At 39.2% G+C, this 15265-nt stretch overlaps 1 protein-coding gene across 1 annotated transcript; it reads right to left on the bottom strand.

Moving 5' to 3' along the window:
• Positions 1–2364: 2364 nt before the first annotated feature.
• On the bottom strand, positions 2365–7630 carry olfml3b (olfactomedin-like 3b). Its single transcript, XM_041778644.1, has 3 exons — positions 7462–7630; positions 4346–4631; positions 2365–3800 (listed from the first exon to the last, which is right to left on the bottom strand). The coding sequence occupies exons 1-3, from the start codon at positions 7558–7560 to the stop codon at positions 3016–3018; spliced, it is 1170 nt and encodes a 389-aa protein (XP_041634578.1). The 5' UTR covers positions 7561–7630; the 3' UTR covers positions 2365–3015.
• Positions 7631–15265: the final 7635 nt, after the last annotated feature.

Genomic DNA, 15265 nt, shown 5'->3' with positions numbered 1-15265 from the left:
AGATTTATTACCAAGAAGCACTGTTACAACAAAGAAATAATGTGCCAAACACAAATTACCTTACTTTTTGTTTTAAGTTTAATGTATTTTACTGATCTCAGCATTTGTTAAATACTGAGTAATTCATCAACACTAAAGCCTGTTTAAGACTTGATTATTATTCTAGAAATTTAAAGCAGTAGTGAACACTTTTACATTTTTTTCAGCTGTACACTGGAGTGTCTGACTGAATTATGCTAAAACATATCTATGATGGTGTTATTTCTGACATTTGCACCAAACTGATGAAAATCTGCATTTTACAACTTTTAATTGGCTCAAATGGACATCTGCCTTGAAAAATCTTTTCTGAAAAGGTGGGGCTTATGTGACGTAGAATCCTACCATCAGTAGGTTTCTACGTCACAAACTCTATAAAAAAGGTAGAATGTTACCGCCTCTAACTGACTTTACCGTTCAAAGATCACTCCCATCCTCCCCTGCACCTGCACTGTCTCGGCTCTAAGAGCCCCGGCTTCAGTAACCCCAGTGCTGGAGTTAACGACCCAAACAGGTAGTGCTCAAAACCTCCACCTCCAAAGATTGCTCTGGCACAGCAGTGCTGCGGGAATCTGTGTCACTTTCTGGCAAGGGGACATCACTGTTTTTCCCATCTCATCTGGAAAACCGTGTCCTTTTCCCCTTCCTCCTCTCAGTACCAAACTGCTCACTTTCTGTGCATTTTTTGAAATCCTGAAGTGGGCAGAGTTAGCTCTGAGCCAGGGGTTCACTAGAGATTTCCAAAGATTGCTTTTGTAGAATATTTCTAAGGCTAATCACAAATGCACTGTAAGAGATAGTGTTATGCAGGAAGTGTCGTAATTCACAGGACTCCTCCTTGTCAGGAAGTGCTGGAGGATCCTCCTCCCCTCAGTGTTAAAGGCAGTCACTTCTCTATGCTCGGAAGCTTTTCTTCTCTGGGAGTTCACTTTTTCCTATCTCTGCGCAGAACGAGGGTGAAGACACACAGATGGGTGATATTTGTGACATTTGTAATTTTATATGTAATCTTTAATAAACTTTGGGTCGATGACCATTAAAGCTGAACTAATCCTCTCTTTGTCCTTCTGCCAATAAAAGAACAGTGCAAAAGTCTGACCCTTTCATGCACCGAAAAAGTTCTACAAAAATGTATCTAATAGAAAATGAAAATGTCAAAATGATATGAGGTGAGTAATATTTTTAACTATTAGGAATTTGAAGTTAAAATTAGCATCATGTGATTAATGATGATGCGTCATTCTATGTTTGGCTTAATTCAGAAAGATTAAGTATGTACCACAAAAAATAGTAAAACTTCAGCTTTCAAAGCTCACTGTGAAATGCCTCCCCTTGTATGCATGTTTGAACAGAATAATCTATTTACTGTAACTCAAATTCTGAAAGAAAGCTCACTGTGGTAAAATACCCAAACTCATATTCACAGTTTCACTAATTATTTGCTGTAACTCAAACACAATAAGGAAGCTCACTGTGGTAAAATACCCAAACTCATATTCACAATTTCACTAATTATTTGCTGTAACTCAAACACAATAAGGAAGCTCACTGTGGTAAAATGCCTAAACTCATACTTACATTTTCACTATTTTTTTCCGCAACTTAAATACTATAAGAAAGCTCAATGTAGTTAAATCCCTAAACTCAAATGCACATTTTCACCAGTTATTTACTGTTACTCAATTACAACAAGGAAGTTCACTGTGGTAAAATGCCTAAACTCTTACATTTTCACGAACTGTTTTACTGTAACTCAAACACTGTAAGGAAGCTCACTGTGGTTAAATTGTCTCATATGTCCCCTGAACATTTGCACTCATTATTCTATAAACTGTACCCAAATTCTGTAAGAAAGCTCTCTGTGGTAAAATACATCAACTTATACGCCCATTTGCACTAATTATTAACTGTAACTCAAATACTGTAAGAAAGCTCACTGTGGTAAAATGCCTTGTCTCATATGTCCATTTGCACTAATTATGTACTGTTACTTAGTGTTCAAGTTCTGTTAGAAGGCTAACTGTGGTAAATTGTCTCACCTCATATGGTTAATTGCACTAATTAATGTAAACTATCTCAAACTACCTTCTCTCCATGATGTAAATCTGTCCACATATTTGCATATGTTATACTATTGATCATTTATACTTAGCATTTTTGCACCCTTTGCACATCTTGCAACTATACTATCAATGCACACGGACTTGTGCATATATTAGAAAAAAATACTTAACAGGAGCTTGTACATTTTTTTTATCTTAATTTTTTTTTTTAATTTTCAGTTTTATTTTTGTGTTTGAGAGCAAAGCTAACCAGAGTCAAATTCCATGTTGCAGACTAATCCAAGAAAGCTAGTTCTGAAACAAACAGAAACAAATGAAGTCACAGGTAAGTACAGTAATTTAATGTTCTAGCATTTGCAGAAAGATTGAGAAATTAGAGAACAGTGCAGTCATTCTAGAAATAGCAGTTGTTGCTAGCAATACTGTTGAAATGTACATCTACTCTAGATTAACTCACTGGTACTTCAACTCATTACTTATTGCATGTGATGCGGATTGACAAAAAATGTGTTCCTAACTGGCAACCATTTATTTATGTACATCCATTTCTGTACTGTACTGTTCTGTTCTGTGAAATGGGTCACATTTTATGTAAGGTCTGCAATACTTAATTTTTTAAATGTGTCATTTGAATCTTTAATTTAGTCTGCTGCTACACAATTATGACCAGGATTTAACATTTTACCACATACTATCACGAAACTGTCAAAAACTGTAGATATCAAACTTAATTTGACTTATATTCCTTACAGAAACCATTGGCTTAGAAACAAGCAGTAAAACAAATCTTCATTCCTATATTCATTTAGAGGGTTGATATGTAGTTTAATAGCTCATACTTGGTACTTGGTGCTTCAAGAGCATTTGTTTTCTCTTTAAATATTTTGGGACAATGTACAAACATATTTTTCACTCAGATTTCTAGCTTCTTTTTCATGATAAGTTTGTACAGGATCTGGTAGCCGTCGTCCCAGGCGTACAGCAGCTGCTCCTGTGGGTTGTACTTCAGACTGGAGTGGGCTCCGTAACGCTTTGGAAAGTAAACCAGCGGTGCTTCTTCGTTGGCCACCATGTCATTGACATCAAACACACACTGAACACGAGAGCGGCCTGGCTGCTTGGTGTTGTACACCACATACAGAGTGCCACAGATGACGAAAGCTGCCTCCGCATTCTCTCTTGGACAGTTTGTGTCCCACATCTGTTCAATGTCAAGTGAGTTTGCGTCCATTTTCGCCAGAGAGATGTGCCCCTCATTCTGTCGTGTGGAGTAGATGGCCCACAGGCCCTCTTCGTCTACAGCCAGGTCCATCACTGTCTCAGAGGACAGACCATAAACTGGGACATGGTCCTGCACCGGGAACACTGCACTGTCTGTCACAGAGCCATTCCTCATGTTATATTTAACCACCATCATCTCTGCCACCTGATTTATGTAATAAGCATGATTGTTGAAGACGACGTGTCCTGTTCCCCTCCAGGCAGACGGCAGCTTCAGGTTCCTGGACAGAGACAAACCTTGCGATCGAGTGAACTCCTGCACAGATGAAAACTCATGGATGGTGTCATCATCTGTACCATTAAAAATGAAGACCTTCCCAGAGCCTCTGCTGGTGTCTTTGGTCCACGTGCCCTTTGGCCCTCCTGCTCGCTTCAAGATCTTCATGGCTTTAATGCTGGAGATCATGTCACTGCAGTCTGGAAGTAAGAACATAACAGGTTTGAGTAACTGCAGCGGAAGTGAGTTAACATTTTAGCACTTCTGGGTCCCTCATCTGAGACTCTGTGGGATTTTTGACTGAGTTCAGTTAAATGCCTTTACCACATAAAATACATCTGAAAAGTGTTCCGCCTTTGAATTGTATATCTTTTCACACTAATAAAGGCAGTTGCTAGAGAACAGCTAACTAGGACTATTTTCTTGTTCGGTTTTACAGTGTTCATAACTATTAACCATGTTTTATATGTTTGCATCATTTTAATAAACCATGGGTTTTTTATATGGAAGGAAGAAATGGTGATTATTTTTTTCCTATCAAAACTACACACACTTCCATATCTGCTCTCTTTGTAATGTTTGGACAAACACAAGCAGTTTCCTTGTTTTCAGTCTTACTGACTTATGGTTTCAACTTCCAGACAAAGTGCTTAGTGCTTTAAATAACACTCAGCAAGAAAGCAGTCATCTTAATTTAAAGTTTTTATTAAGATGAACAAGTCATCTAACTGATTCTTCCTCTCACCTGACAGTTTTGAATACTTGGCCCTCTGCTTTTCTTTCACCAGTGTCACCTGCTGCTCAATCAACTTGTCATCCATGTCCACACATGGCTGAGCTCCATTCTGGGTCTCCAGGTAGTCCAACTCCCGCTCCACTCGGTCCACCCTTGTCCCCACACTGTCCAGATTCATCCTAAGTGTCTCTTTTTCTTTGTCCAGGCTCTCTAGCTGGGAAACCATTTGTTGTTTCAGCTCCCGCAGCTCTGAGGCATACCGGGTTGTCTGTTCATGCCAGAGAGAGATCCGGTCCTGGTTTCAAACAAACAAGGTGATGATTATTAAAGTCTGGGTTTTACAGGCGTGATTTAAAGTGTGTGATAATATCGGTGGGTGATTGTTTTATAGGAACTGTAACTGTATTTCTCAGAAGCTCTAACAAGGCTGTAATTTGATGTTATTTAAAGGCTGAGAGAGCAGACCAGGACAGAAGAGGATAATAAGAGGCATAGTCATCCTTCAAATAACCAGGTTCAGCCCACACGTGGCAAGTATACACCCTGATCAAATGTCTCTTAAAAAACAATAAATCTGTGGTGGACGGACCTCAGAGTTCACTCTGGAGGAGATCTATGAAGGGCAGCAAAGTCTGAAACTATAGTGCCGTGAAAGAGTATTTGCCCCCTCTCTGATTCCTGATTATGTTGGATATTTATCATACTTCAATGTTTCAGATCATCAAACCAATTTTTGTATCTCACAAAGACAACCAAAGTAAATACAAAAGGCAGTGTCTAAATAATTATTTAATTCTTTGGGGGAGGGGGGGGGATCCAAACCTATCTGGCCCTATGTGAAAAAGTAATTGCCCCCCTTGTTAAATCATGAGTTAACTGTGATTAACCACAGTTCTTGGAAAGCTGAGTTCAATTTCACTGGCCACACCCAGGCCTGATTACCGCCAGATTTGTTGAATCAAGAAATCACTTAAATAGAAACTGTCAGACAAAGTGAAATAGGCTGCAAGATCTCAAAAAGAAACGCATCATGCCATGATCCAAAGAAACTCAAGAGCAGATGAGAAACAAAGGGATTGAAATCTATCAGTCTGGAAAGGTTACAAAGCCATTTACAAGGCTTTGGGACTCAAGCGAACCACAGTCAGAGCCATTATCCACAAATGGAGAAAACTGGGAACAGTGGTGAACCTGTGAACCAGGAGTGGTCAGCCAGCTAAAATGACTCCAAGAGTGCAACAACAACTCATCCAGGAGGTCACAAAAGAACCCAGAACGACAAAAATGACATCATGGAAGAGTTCCAAGGCCAAAACCACTGCTGACAAAAATGAACACAAAGGCTCGTCTCACATTTGCCAAGAAACATCTTGATGATCCCCAAGACTTTTGGAGAAATATTCTGTGGACTGACGTGATAAAAGTTGAACTTTTCGGAAGCTGAGCGGCCCGTTACATCTGGCATAAAAATAACACAGCATTTAATTTAAAGAACATCATGCCAACAGGCAAACATGGTGGTGTCAGTGTGATGGTCTGGGGCTGCTTTGCTGCTTCAGGACCTGGACCACTTGCTGTGATTGATGGAACAATGAATTCTGCTGTCTACCAGAAAATCCTAAAGGCAAACGTCAGTTCATGCCCTCAAGCCCAAGTGCTCTTGGGTTATGCAGCAGGACAACAACCCAAAACATACCAGCAACTCCACCTCTGAATGGCACAAAAAAAAAAAAGACAAAATTAAGGTTTTGGAGTGGCCAAGTCAAAGTCTGGACTTCAATCCACTTGAGATGCTGTGGTGTGACCTTAAAAGGGCAGTTCATGCTGGATTACCCTCCAATATGGCTGAGCTAAAAAAATTCTGCGAAGAAGAGTGGGCCAAAGTTCTTCCACAGTGATGAGAAAGACTCATCACCAGTTATCAGAAATGCTTGATTTCAGTTATTGCTGCCAAGGGTGGCACAACCAGTTATTAGGTTCAAGGGGGCAATTACTTTTTCACACAGGGCCAGATAGGTTGGGACCCCCCCCCCCCCCCCCCCCTTAAAGAATTAAATAATCATTCAAACACTGCTTTTTATATTTACTTGGGTTGTCTTTGTGAAATATAAGAATTGGTTTGATGATCTTATTAAAGCTTGCATCAAACATTACAAAGATGCTCTGTGAATCTTGTCATGCAATCAAAAGTGGTGCTGCTACTGTCTCTGAGATGAGGAAGTTGTAGCAGCTTATTTTTAAAAAATTTTTTCTGTGTGGCACAAAACCTGCTTTTACCCTGGCTTAATTCAAGATACTATTTATTGATTGATTTGATTTTTTTCTACCCAATCAGCCAGTGCTTAAGAGTACTTTTGACATTTAGAAGTTTTTCGTGTTTTGGTTCAATTTTCAATTAACTTTTTTCCCTGTTGCTTCATGTTGCATCTGTTTTGTAACTGTTCATCTTAATGGATGCCATCACTTCACTGCCTGCAAAACAAACCTACCTGCGGGTACAATTAAAGTAACATGAACCTGATGAATTTCTGTTCTGCAGGGGGCGGGGGACTTAAACTAGCAGTTTAAAAAGCTGTATTTTGCATGCTTTGTTGATGAAGCAACGAGTGTTATGATAAATGAAACTTCTGGATGACAATAAGGCTGGATTAGGTTAGGTAACACTGGCTTTCATTGAGTGAGTGATCAACAATTCAAGACATGATAGACAAACTTGAAAAAACAAAGTCTAGAAGCCAGCAGAATAAATATAATTCCTATGATCAATGTGAACAAAAGAAATAATTAAAATAAATGTATAAGCTGTCAGTTAAAAAAGGAAATAAACACAAGAAAAAAATCAAACCATTGTAGATGTTTCTATTATGTAACTTCTACAAAGTGCTTTTTGCTCAGTTTCTTTTGGTCTCATTTTCCCCCAGCATTTAACTTGCATTTTTTTTTCATCACTCTCTTCTCTTACACAAGAAGCTCATTATTTAATTTCCAGAAAGTTGTATTTTCCAGCATTTTCCTCAGGATTTGCCCACATCTGCATTCCATTGCCTTTGCCCGGTCCCTGGAAGTTTCCTTTCTCAGGGATTCTGGAGCGCAGGGCTCAGCAGGGAGGGGAAGGGAAGTCTTACCTCAATAGCGAGCAGCCTCCGCTCCAAATAGTCAATCAGAGCCTGGTGCTGAGCGCTGGCAAAGCAGGCCAAAGTTACCAAGACAACAAGTCCTCTCATTTTGTGTCGGCTCAGTCTCTTCAGCTCCTGCTCAGTCTTTGACTTCAGTGAGAGTGGAGGAGGCAGCAGAGTCCCAGAGGTGGGCTGGAATGTTTTACTAAGCTGTTGGCCGGGGAGGAGCCAAAAACATCTGCTGCATGAGGCATGAGGTCTGGAAGATAAAACAGGACAGGTTTTAATAATACTTCACTTCTAATTTCATTGGTAAGCTGAAAAAAAACATGAAACTGTTTTTTGGGTCTACATTTATGAATTGCTTTAAAGGTGTTAGGTGTGTTTATTTTTTTCAAACAGGATATTAATGTGGGGATGAATGTTACGTAGAAGGAGGAGGGGTGTTATAAGAGGTAGTCAGGAGGAGAGGTGCTGCTTCTTCATCAGAAGACCATGAGCTGCAGATGTAAATCACTTTTAAGTTGACTCTAGTACAACTCATCAAATGGTACCATTTATGTTAAAATGCTGTTCAAGGTCCCTCTGAAAAATATTTTATGGCTATTCAAATTTACTGAACCAGGAAAACCTCACTGAGACCAGGAATCTCTTTTGCAAAAGTGTCCTGTTACACACAAAAACCCCAAAAATAAACTGATGAGTAAATAAAAAAGGTGTATTTGAGTGAAGTTCCTTTAATTTAACCACCCACAAAGTGATACTATAGAACAAATATGAACTATTCTAAATGGTAATTTTCTAAAATGTTGCCCTAAGCTTTAATTCCATACATGATCTTTATAGTATACATCTAATGAGCCTCATATTGCACAACATGAGAAACTCCTGCAGACTGATCAAGCAGTACTGAAGCCCTTTGTGGGTATTTATTTTATTTTACTCAATTTTCTGTGATTGACACTAATTTCTAGTTGTTTTTTGAACTTGATATTTGATGTTATCTAGAGACAACAACACAGATTTATCTGATGATAATGGGTTAATTTCTGTAGATCTCAACATAAAAGCTGAAATTTACTCATAATGGGGAAAACATGTAATATAAAAGTGAATAAAGATTGTGTAGAAAAATGTGCAGGAGCCTTTCTGCTTTGGCTTCCATAGTTTTGCCATGTCTATTCATTCTTTTGGATTAGATTAAATCAGGATTTCCAACCAATGCCTCATGAGCTACTTAAAAGTCACTAATTATGCAAAATACACTTTCCAGGCTTTTCTAACAACATATGCCCCTGGGCTGTCCACAATCCCCCTGAGAATTAGAACCCCCCCCCCTTCAGAAACTGTGTGCTGAAACAAGCCATTCTCAGATTTCGCCTAATGATGTCATGTGGGGAGTTAGCCTCACCCCCATGCTCTGTAGGCCTTCCCTTCTTGGAGGAAAATTCTGCCTTCCTCCTGATCCTCAGCTGCCAGCTGAGAGGAGGTTCAGGACAGCCACATCCATCTCCAGAGAGGGGTGGAGTCAGGGGCGGAGTCAGCTCAGTAACATTTAAAGCTAGAGACACAGAAACAGCTTGCTCTAAGCAGGGCTGGCAGGCAATACTGGAGTGCTTTTTCAGAAACGGACTTCACAGGCATGTTTTGGGTACCTCTGAGACTAATATTAACTCGTTTGAAAGGGGTAAAATATAATAATAATAATAATAACATGCAGACAAAGTGATGGGACAACAACAATAGAGTCAAACATTAAAAGCCATTTTAAAAATATGTGACCTTTAACTCTTGTTCAGGTTTTCAGTAGCTCACCCAAACATTTTCAGGTTGTTTCCGAAAACTTACCACAATAGATAAACCTGAAAGCCTCCTCTCGAAGCAAATAAATAAATAAATAAATAAAAATTTAATAATTGGTGATACCAAGTACCGAAGAACCATGTGATGTACAAGCTGGTATCTGCCATGAAAAACTAAAATTATACTGATTTAAAAAATTATCACAGAAGTCCCATCAGAAATTTTCTGAAAGGAGTTCTTCTGTCAATGTTAATATTTTCTCTGACTATGTAGTCTGTCAACAGAGTCTGCAGTGTGTCAGGAGCAGCTGTGATAATGGCCTTCTGTCTGAAGCATTACCAAAGCAGTCGTTAGTTTGGCTGGTGCTGAATTCAGTCAGGAAGAAGGGAATATTGTTCAAACACTCCACACCCCATATTTTTAAACAGCATTTCTTACTAGCACTGAAACTCACTGTGGGCTAAACAGGCTGTGATGAAAAGTTTTATGCTTCTCCATTCCTGCGAAGTTCACAGCTCTGTGAATCATTATGTTTTGGCTATTTTTAACCACAGGATACAAATCCTGGTAGAGGAACATTGGCTTAGGAGAGACATGATGGAGTTTTGGACAACAGTCTGTCGTTCCTGTTCTCCATTATATGTTATTGTGTGAATAGCACCCTGTGGTGAATCAGTTTTGCAAATCAAAACAGAATTATTCTCACTCCATACAAACTATAATAGTACTACTTTGCATTTTTATATTACTCAGCACTACTGCAGTATGTCAGCCCACACATGGTGGATTTAGGTGATAACCACAGACTGGATGGTGACTTTTATCTCCTTATATTGCTAACAGATCCAATCTAAGCAGGAAGCATATGAGAGGACTTCTGCTGTGTACTGCTCGCTTTATGACTTTTATAAATTTGAAGCGATTGAGCATCTGTTGTTCTTAGGACGTGAAATTTCTATTAGAAGATAAAGAGATATAATTAGTGATAATTAGCTCCTCCAAATCTGAACAATAATAACAAAGTAACCTAGCTTAGGTCCTTAAGTAGGTTGCTATAGACCTGCTATAGCTATAAAGCAAGATGGAAAGAGACTGAGCAGATAATTGATAGAGTAATATGTGCCAATACAATGATAAGTGATCCATGTGATCCATTTAAAGCAGTTATCCATGACTCATTAGTTCACTACAGACTTGGAGTAAAGTACTCAAGCAGTTTAACGAGATGAACACAGTTGAAATTTTTAATAGTGTGAAAGAATTTACACCAGAAAAAACCTGAAGACTGGGCCTCTTCAGGACTTTTTAAAGATGTTTTTTTTTCAGTTTTCTTGCCTTTGATTTAAGATAAGATAAGATATTCCTTTATTAGTCCTGCAAGGGGACTAAGGACAGGATAGCTGAAGGCAGACAGGAAATACAGTGATCAATCCCGTGACTAGCACACTGAGGTCTACAGCCTCTGTATATGGGCCCTACTCTACCCTCTTAGCTAAACTGGCACCAGAGGTTCCAAGACCTTGATGATGGTTTTGGCCCTCAAAATAAAGACCTTACAATTTAGAGATTATCAAAAGAAAACATGACTGCGGAAGTCACGGATGCCACACAGCAAACAAAGATAAACTCTAAAATTCTCTTTTTAAAAACAGTTGCAAAAAATAATTGAAAATAAAAGTTCTCTCAAAGTTATACTTGTGTATATACTCACTTACTGTAACAAAGACAGTAGAATAATTATTAATCAGCATGGAAAATAGTGGACAAAATGACAACTCCATAAGAGGTATGGAAAAGTTTTTTGGTACTTCTTTGAGTAAATTGTGTTAAGATATTGTCTGGTGTATGGTGATCCCTGCTGGGGTTCTTTAGCTCATGTTCCTGGTGTATTGTTGTTGTTTTTGATGTGAGACACATTTGCACCATGGGTAAAGTTATCCGCTGAGTTGGAGTTTGACTTTAAAGGATGCGTGGTTTTCTTAAACAGTATGCATTTCCTTGTGATGAGGTTGACTCTCTGATTTGTTCTTGCCAGAGGAGACTAACCTTACCACAGATTTTAAAGGGCCAGATTTATTTTACACACAGAATTGAGGAGGGATGAGATAACATTCGAACCCTTCTAGACCACTAGAAAAGAACCATGAAATTAGGAGGTGGTCCGTCATGTGATTTGATTGTGATGCACTTCAGGTGTGAATCATTAAGGGCGAGTTTGACGGCTTTGCAAGTGTTGCTCCATGTAGTGTGGACAAGTGTTAAAATCATTTAAGTTTGAATTTTGCAGTGTATTTTACTTTATTATAGAAGTGTAACTTACCTGAACAACCTGGTTGGAGAACTGTTCTCTAGTTTTTATAGCAAATAAGGAAAGATCAGACTTTTATGTACAACTCCTCCATAGTCACTCAGTAATTTTTACTTTTACTTGAGTAGATTTAAGTACTTTACATCTTCTTAAGTAAATTTTAACCAGAGACTGTAATTTATTGAGTATAATAGTCGTGTACTTTTTCCATCTCTGGAATTTACTTGGAAAAATGGAATATGATATTCCATTTGATATAACGATATTTCTGTCCTCCTGATTTAAAAATCCTTTTTAAATCAGACAAACTGTTGATGTCTTGTTGTCATACTATCTTGGTTGCAAGTTCATAATATATAGAGACTGTGAACTTTAAGTTGTCATACGTGGTAGAGCTACATGAACTTGAATGGAGAAAGAAGGATAAATATCTGAGGCATGTAAAAGTTCTTTACATCTCTGAATAAATGCTACACAGAGCTCACTCCTTTACAACCCTTTCACTGTAAACGGTGTCACACATGAGGAGTTTATGATTTCCCTTTGTCCCACCACACGTTGTCACTGAACAGGGCTTGTTTGTTTGATCATATGATTATTTGAATAATAGTCCTCCCTGTCATTTTAATAAAGAGAAACTAAAAAGCAAAGCCCTGGATCAGAAAAGGCACAAGTGCAAGAGACAAGTCAGCAAGTCAGGACTGAACAAACACCACTCTCAGAGAGAAGGTGTTCATGTGTTTTGTGTATGAAAACGTTTCTGAGAAGTGACGGTGGGTTACATAACAAGCAGAGGCTACAGCTAAACAGATGTAGAAGACAAACTGGCTGTCCAGAGAGGGATTAATTCATTTTTTATGTGCAGAGAAAAGTGAAAAGATATTCCTAATTTTAAGGAACAAGAAGCTCAGAGTTGCATCACTCTGAAGAGTTTGTAGAGCAGGTAGAAAGTAATAAAGCAGGACCATATATAGGCATTGGCTTTTTCTTTGTGCATGCTTTTCTTCCTTGTAAAGATTAGATGCCTACTTTATCCATTATGCAAATTACCCACCAGCAGCTCAATCACAGACTTGGATGTTTTGCTAGAGGCTAAAGTAGTACTTCTGTCTTGCTCTATCTTACCTTTTTTATTTTAGTTATCGGACTGGTACTGTTAAGATCCTATAAGAACAATGACACTATTGCTAGGTCTTATACTACTATTAATATTGTCTGATCAAATACTATTTAAAAGTTTATTGAAGGTCAGTAGTGGACTCAGGATGTTTGAGGGGCAGGGGCAAAAATAATAAGGGCACCAGCATACAAAAGTTGTAATGCGTTTAAAGTGAAATATAGGCCAGGCCAGGTCAGATGTGGGAGTATGCCGATTCTGCACTTTGCCGTGTCAACCTTGGTCCTTTACTGCTCCGACCTCCTAATGGCCATCCTCTAGGCCTGCAACAGGCCCATGCCCCATCTCTCCAGATATCCTCCAGCTGCCCCCTCACAACAGACATGGTCACCCCCTGTGACTGGGCTAGCCCATCAGGTCCTGGGCACCCTCTATACGATGAGCTGGAGCAGGCCTGGGAAAGCAGCTGACCCTTCCCATCCTCACATGTCTGCATTAGAGACACACTCTTGACAATGATACCCAAAAATGCAGAGAAGTTGTCACAAACAAGTCCAGCTGGTGCTTTGGGCCATCAGTCAACATCCAGGCATCACAAGAGTATACTAAGACTGGGAGCGCCAAAGACAAAAAAACTTGATTTTCATCCACATGTTGAAACACCAGAGATGTCAAACTGTCTTGCTCAGTAAACCCATCACCCCATGTGTGACTACAAGTCTGCTGTTGAACTCAGCATCACGGTCAGTGGATTGATTGATTACACTGCCAAGGTAGATGAACTGCTCCACAACTTCCCCACTCTCATAATTCCCAGATACAGATTCAGTGGTAGCATCCAAGGCATCCCCAAATGTCTGGATCTTTGTTTTGGCTCAGGAGACACCCATTCCCGACACTCAACCTCCTCACTCAGCAAGTTAGGGGCTAAGACGCACCCCTGCCTCACCCCAGATTCAACTGGGGAGCCACCCACTTCACAGCACTCTCTGTACCAGAATATAGGGCAGACATCAGCTAGACAAGCGAACGTGGGATCCTCAGAAGCTCCACAGTCCTCCAGGGGGCATACTCACAGGGTCAAACACCTGCTGGAAGTCTACATAGGCTGCAAGCAACACTTCTGAAATCCTGAAAACACTCACCAAGGGCCTGAAGTGCCAGGATATTGTCAGCCATAGACATCTTAGGTATAAATAGTTGGACACCCTGGTTAAAATAAAAGTTTTTTTTTTGTCAAAGGCACTTTGTCAAATTTTCTCCAATTACATGGCATTAGAGACGACACTTGGTGAAATTTTGTGTCTTTAGAGGCTTTATCATGTTGATGTACCACAGGGGCATCCAAGAGGAAAATTTTGCTGTGTTTTTTTCAAACATTAGGGCACCAGTGGGCATTTGCTCCCACCAGCCACCAGTGTTGACAGTTCATTTATGTTGATCTGTGTTTGAATTTGATGCTTCTCTTTTAAGTGTGCCTCTAGTCTCACACATAGGCACAGTGAAGAAAGGTTTTTGATTTTGGCCCCCTTTTTAGCTGAAATCACTGCCTGTGGATATGAACATATCAAGCTCTCTGGATATTTATAAAAGGAAACTTGGACTGGATCTTTTAATCTGGCTTTTGATTTAGAGTGATTTTACAGCCTTATTTAGTATAGCATTTTTTGTTTTTTTTGTTCATAAGTATATTTTTTATGAATTTGATTTACTTAATTGATCATTAATATTTTAATGTGTGTACCGTATTGATTGTATTTTATTATTTGATCTCTTTTAATCTACTGTTAACATCTATTTTCATATTGCCAATGTCCTAGCAGCTTAGTAGCATCCATGAACAGAGGTCGCAGTCCATGCTAGAGTCTGACATGTGGCCGCTTTCCCACACATCATTCCCCACACTCTCTCTCTTCCTACTCCTACACTATTTACTCTTATGCTCCAAATGAAGTTAAAAAACACATTTTAAAAAAGTCAGATAAACCATTACAGTCTTCTAAATTTCAAAGTTTTTATTGGGGGCTTTTTATGGCTTTATGTATAGAAAGGGCAGTGCACAGAGTCAGAAACAGGGATACAAGAGTAGGGAATGACATGGAGGAAAAGAGCCACACACAAAAAGCGCACCTTAATTACTAGGGCATCTGAACCCCTAAATAAATGAATTGATTCTCTTCTTTCTTGTTTATTCTTTGACTATTCTATCTTTTCTGATCGTTTTCATGATCTATGAATGAAAAATCTAGCTGAGTATTTAGTTATTTATTTTCAGTCAGTGTACCCACAGTGGTATTATGGCCTTATATGGTGTGAAGTTGTACAAGGTGCAGTGGGCAGTGCAAGGAATAGAAACCATGATAATGCTCAGTGATAATGTGTATGCTTGTGCATGCATTCATTTGAATATGTGTCAGTCCCTCATTTTTTCCTGCACATTTGCCTACAGGAGTCTGTGTCTCTCTCAGTGATTGGGCGGCATGCAGTAAAAGGTCCTGAAACATGCAAACACAGGCAAATCTTCCAGGGGCTTGGAGGGGAAGAGGAGGGTTGAGGGCCTTTTGTTATCAGATGGAAAATCAGCT

Source organism: Cheilinus undulatus, linkage group 3 (assembly GCF_018320785.1).
Source record: "Cheilinus undulatus linkage group 3, ASM1832078v1, whole genome shotgun sequence".
Taxonomy (NCBI): Eukaryota; Metazoa; Chordata; class Actinopteri; order Labriformes; family Labridae; genus Cheilinus; species Cheilinus undulatus.
This window is presented reverse-complemented; position numbering and strand designations above follow the sequence as displayed.

Excerpts from the sequence above, each read along its gene's own strand:
- olfml3b (XM_041778644.1), bottom strand. The coding sequence starts at position 7,560 with ATGAGAGGACTTGTTGTCTTGGTAACTTTGGCCTGCTTTGCCAGCGCT. Across the intron at positions 4,632-7,461 it reads GGAGGCTGCTCGCTATTGAG|GACCGGATCTCTCTCTGGCA; the intron begins GTAAGACTTCCC and ends GTTTGAAACCAG. Across the intron at positions 3,801-4,345 it reads CAAGTATTCAAAACTGTCAG|ACTGCAGTGACATGATCTCC; the intron begins GTGAGAGGAAGA and ends TCTTACTTCCAG.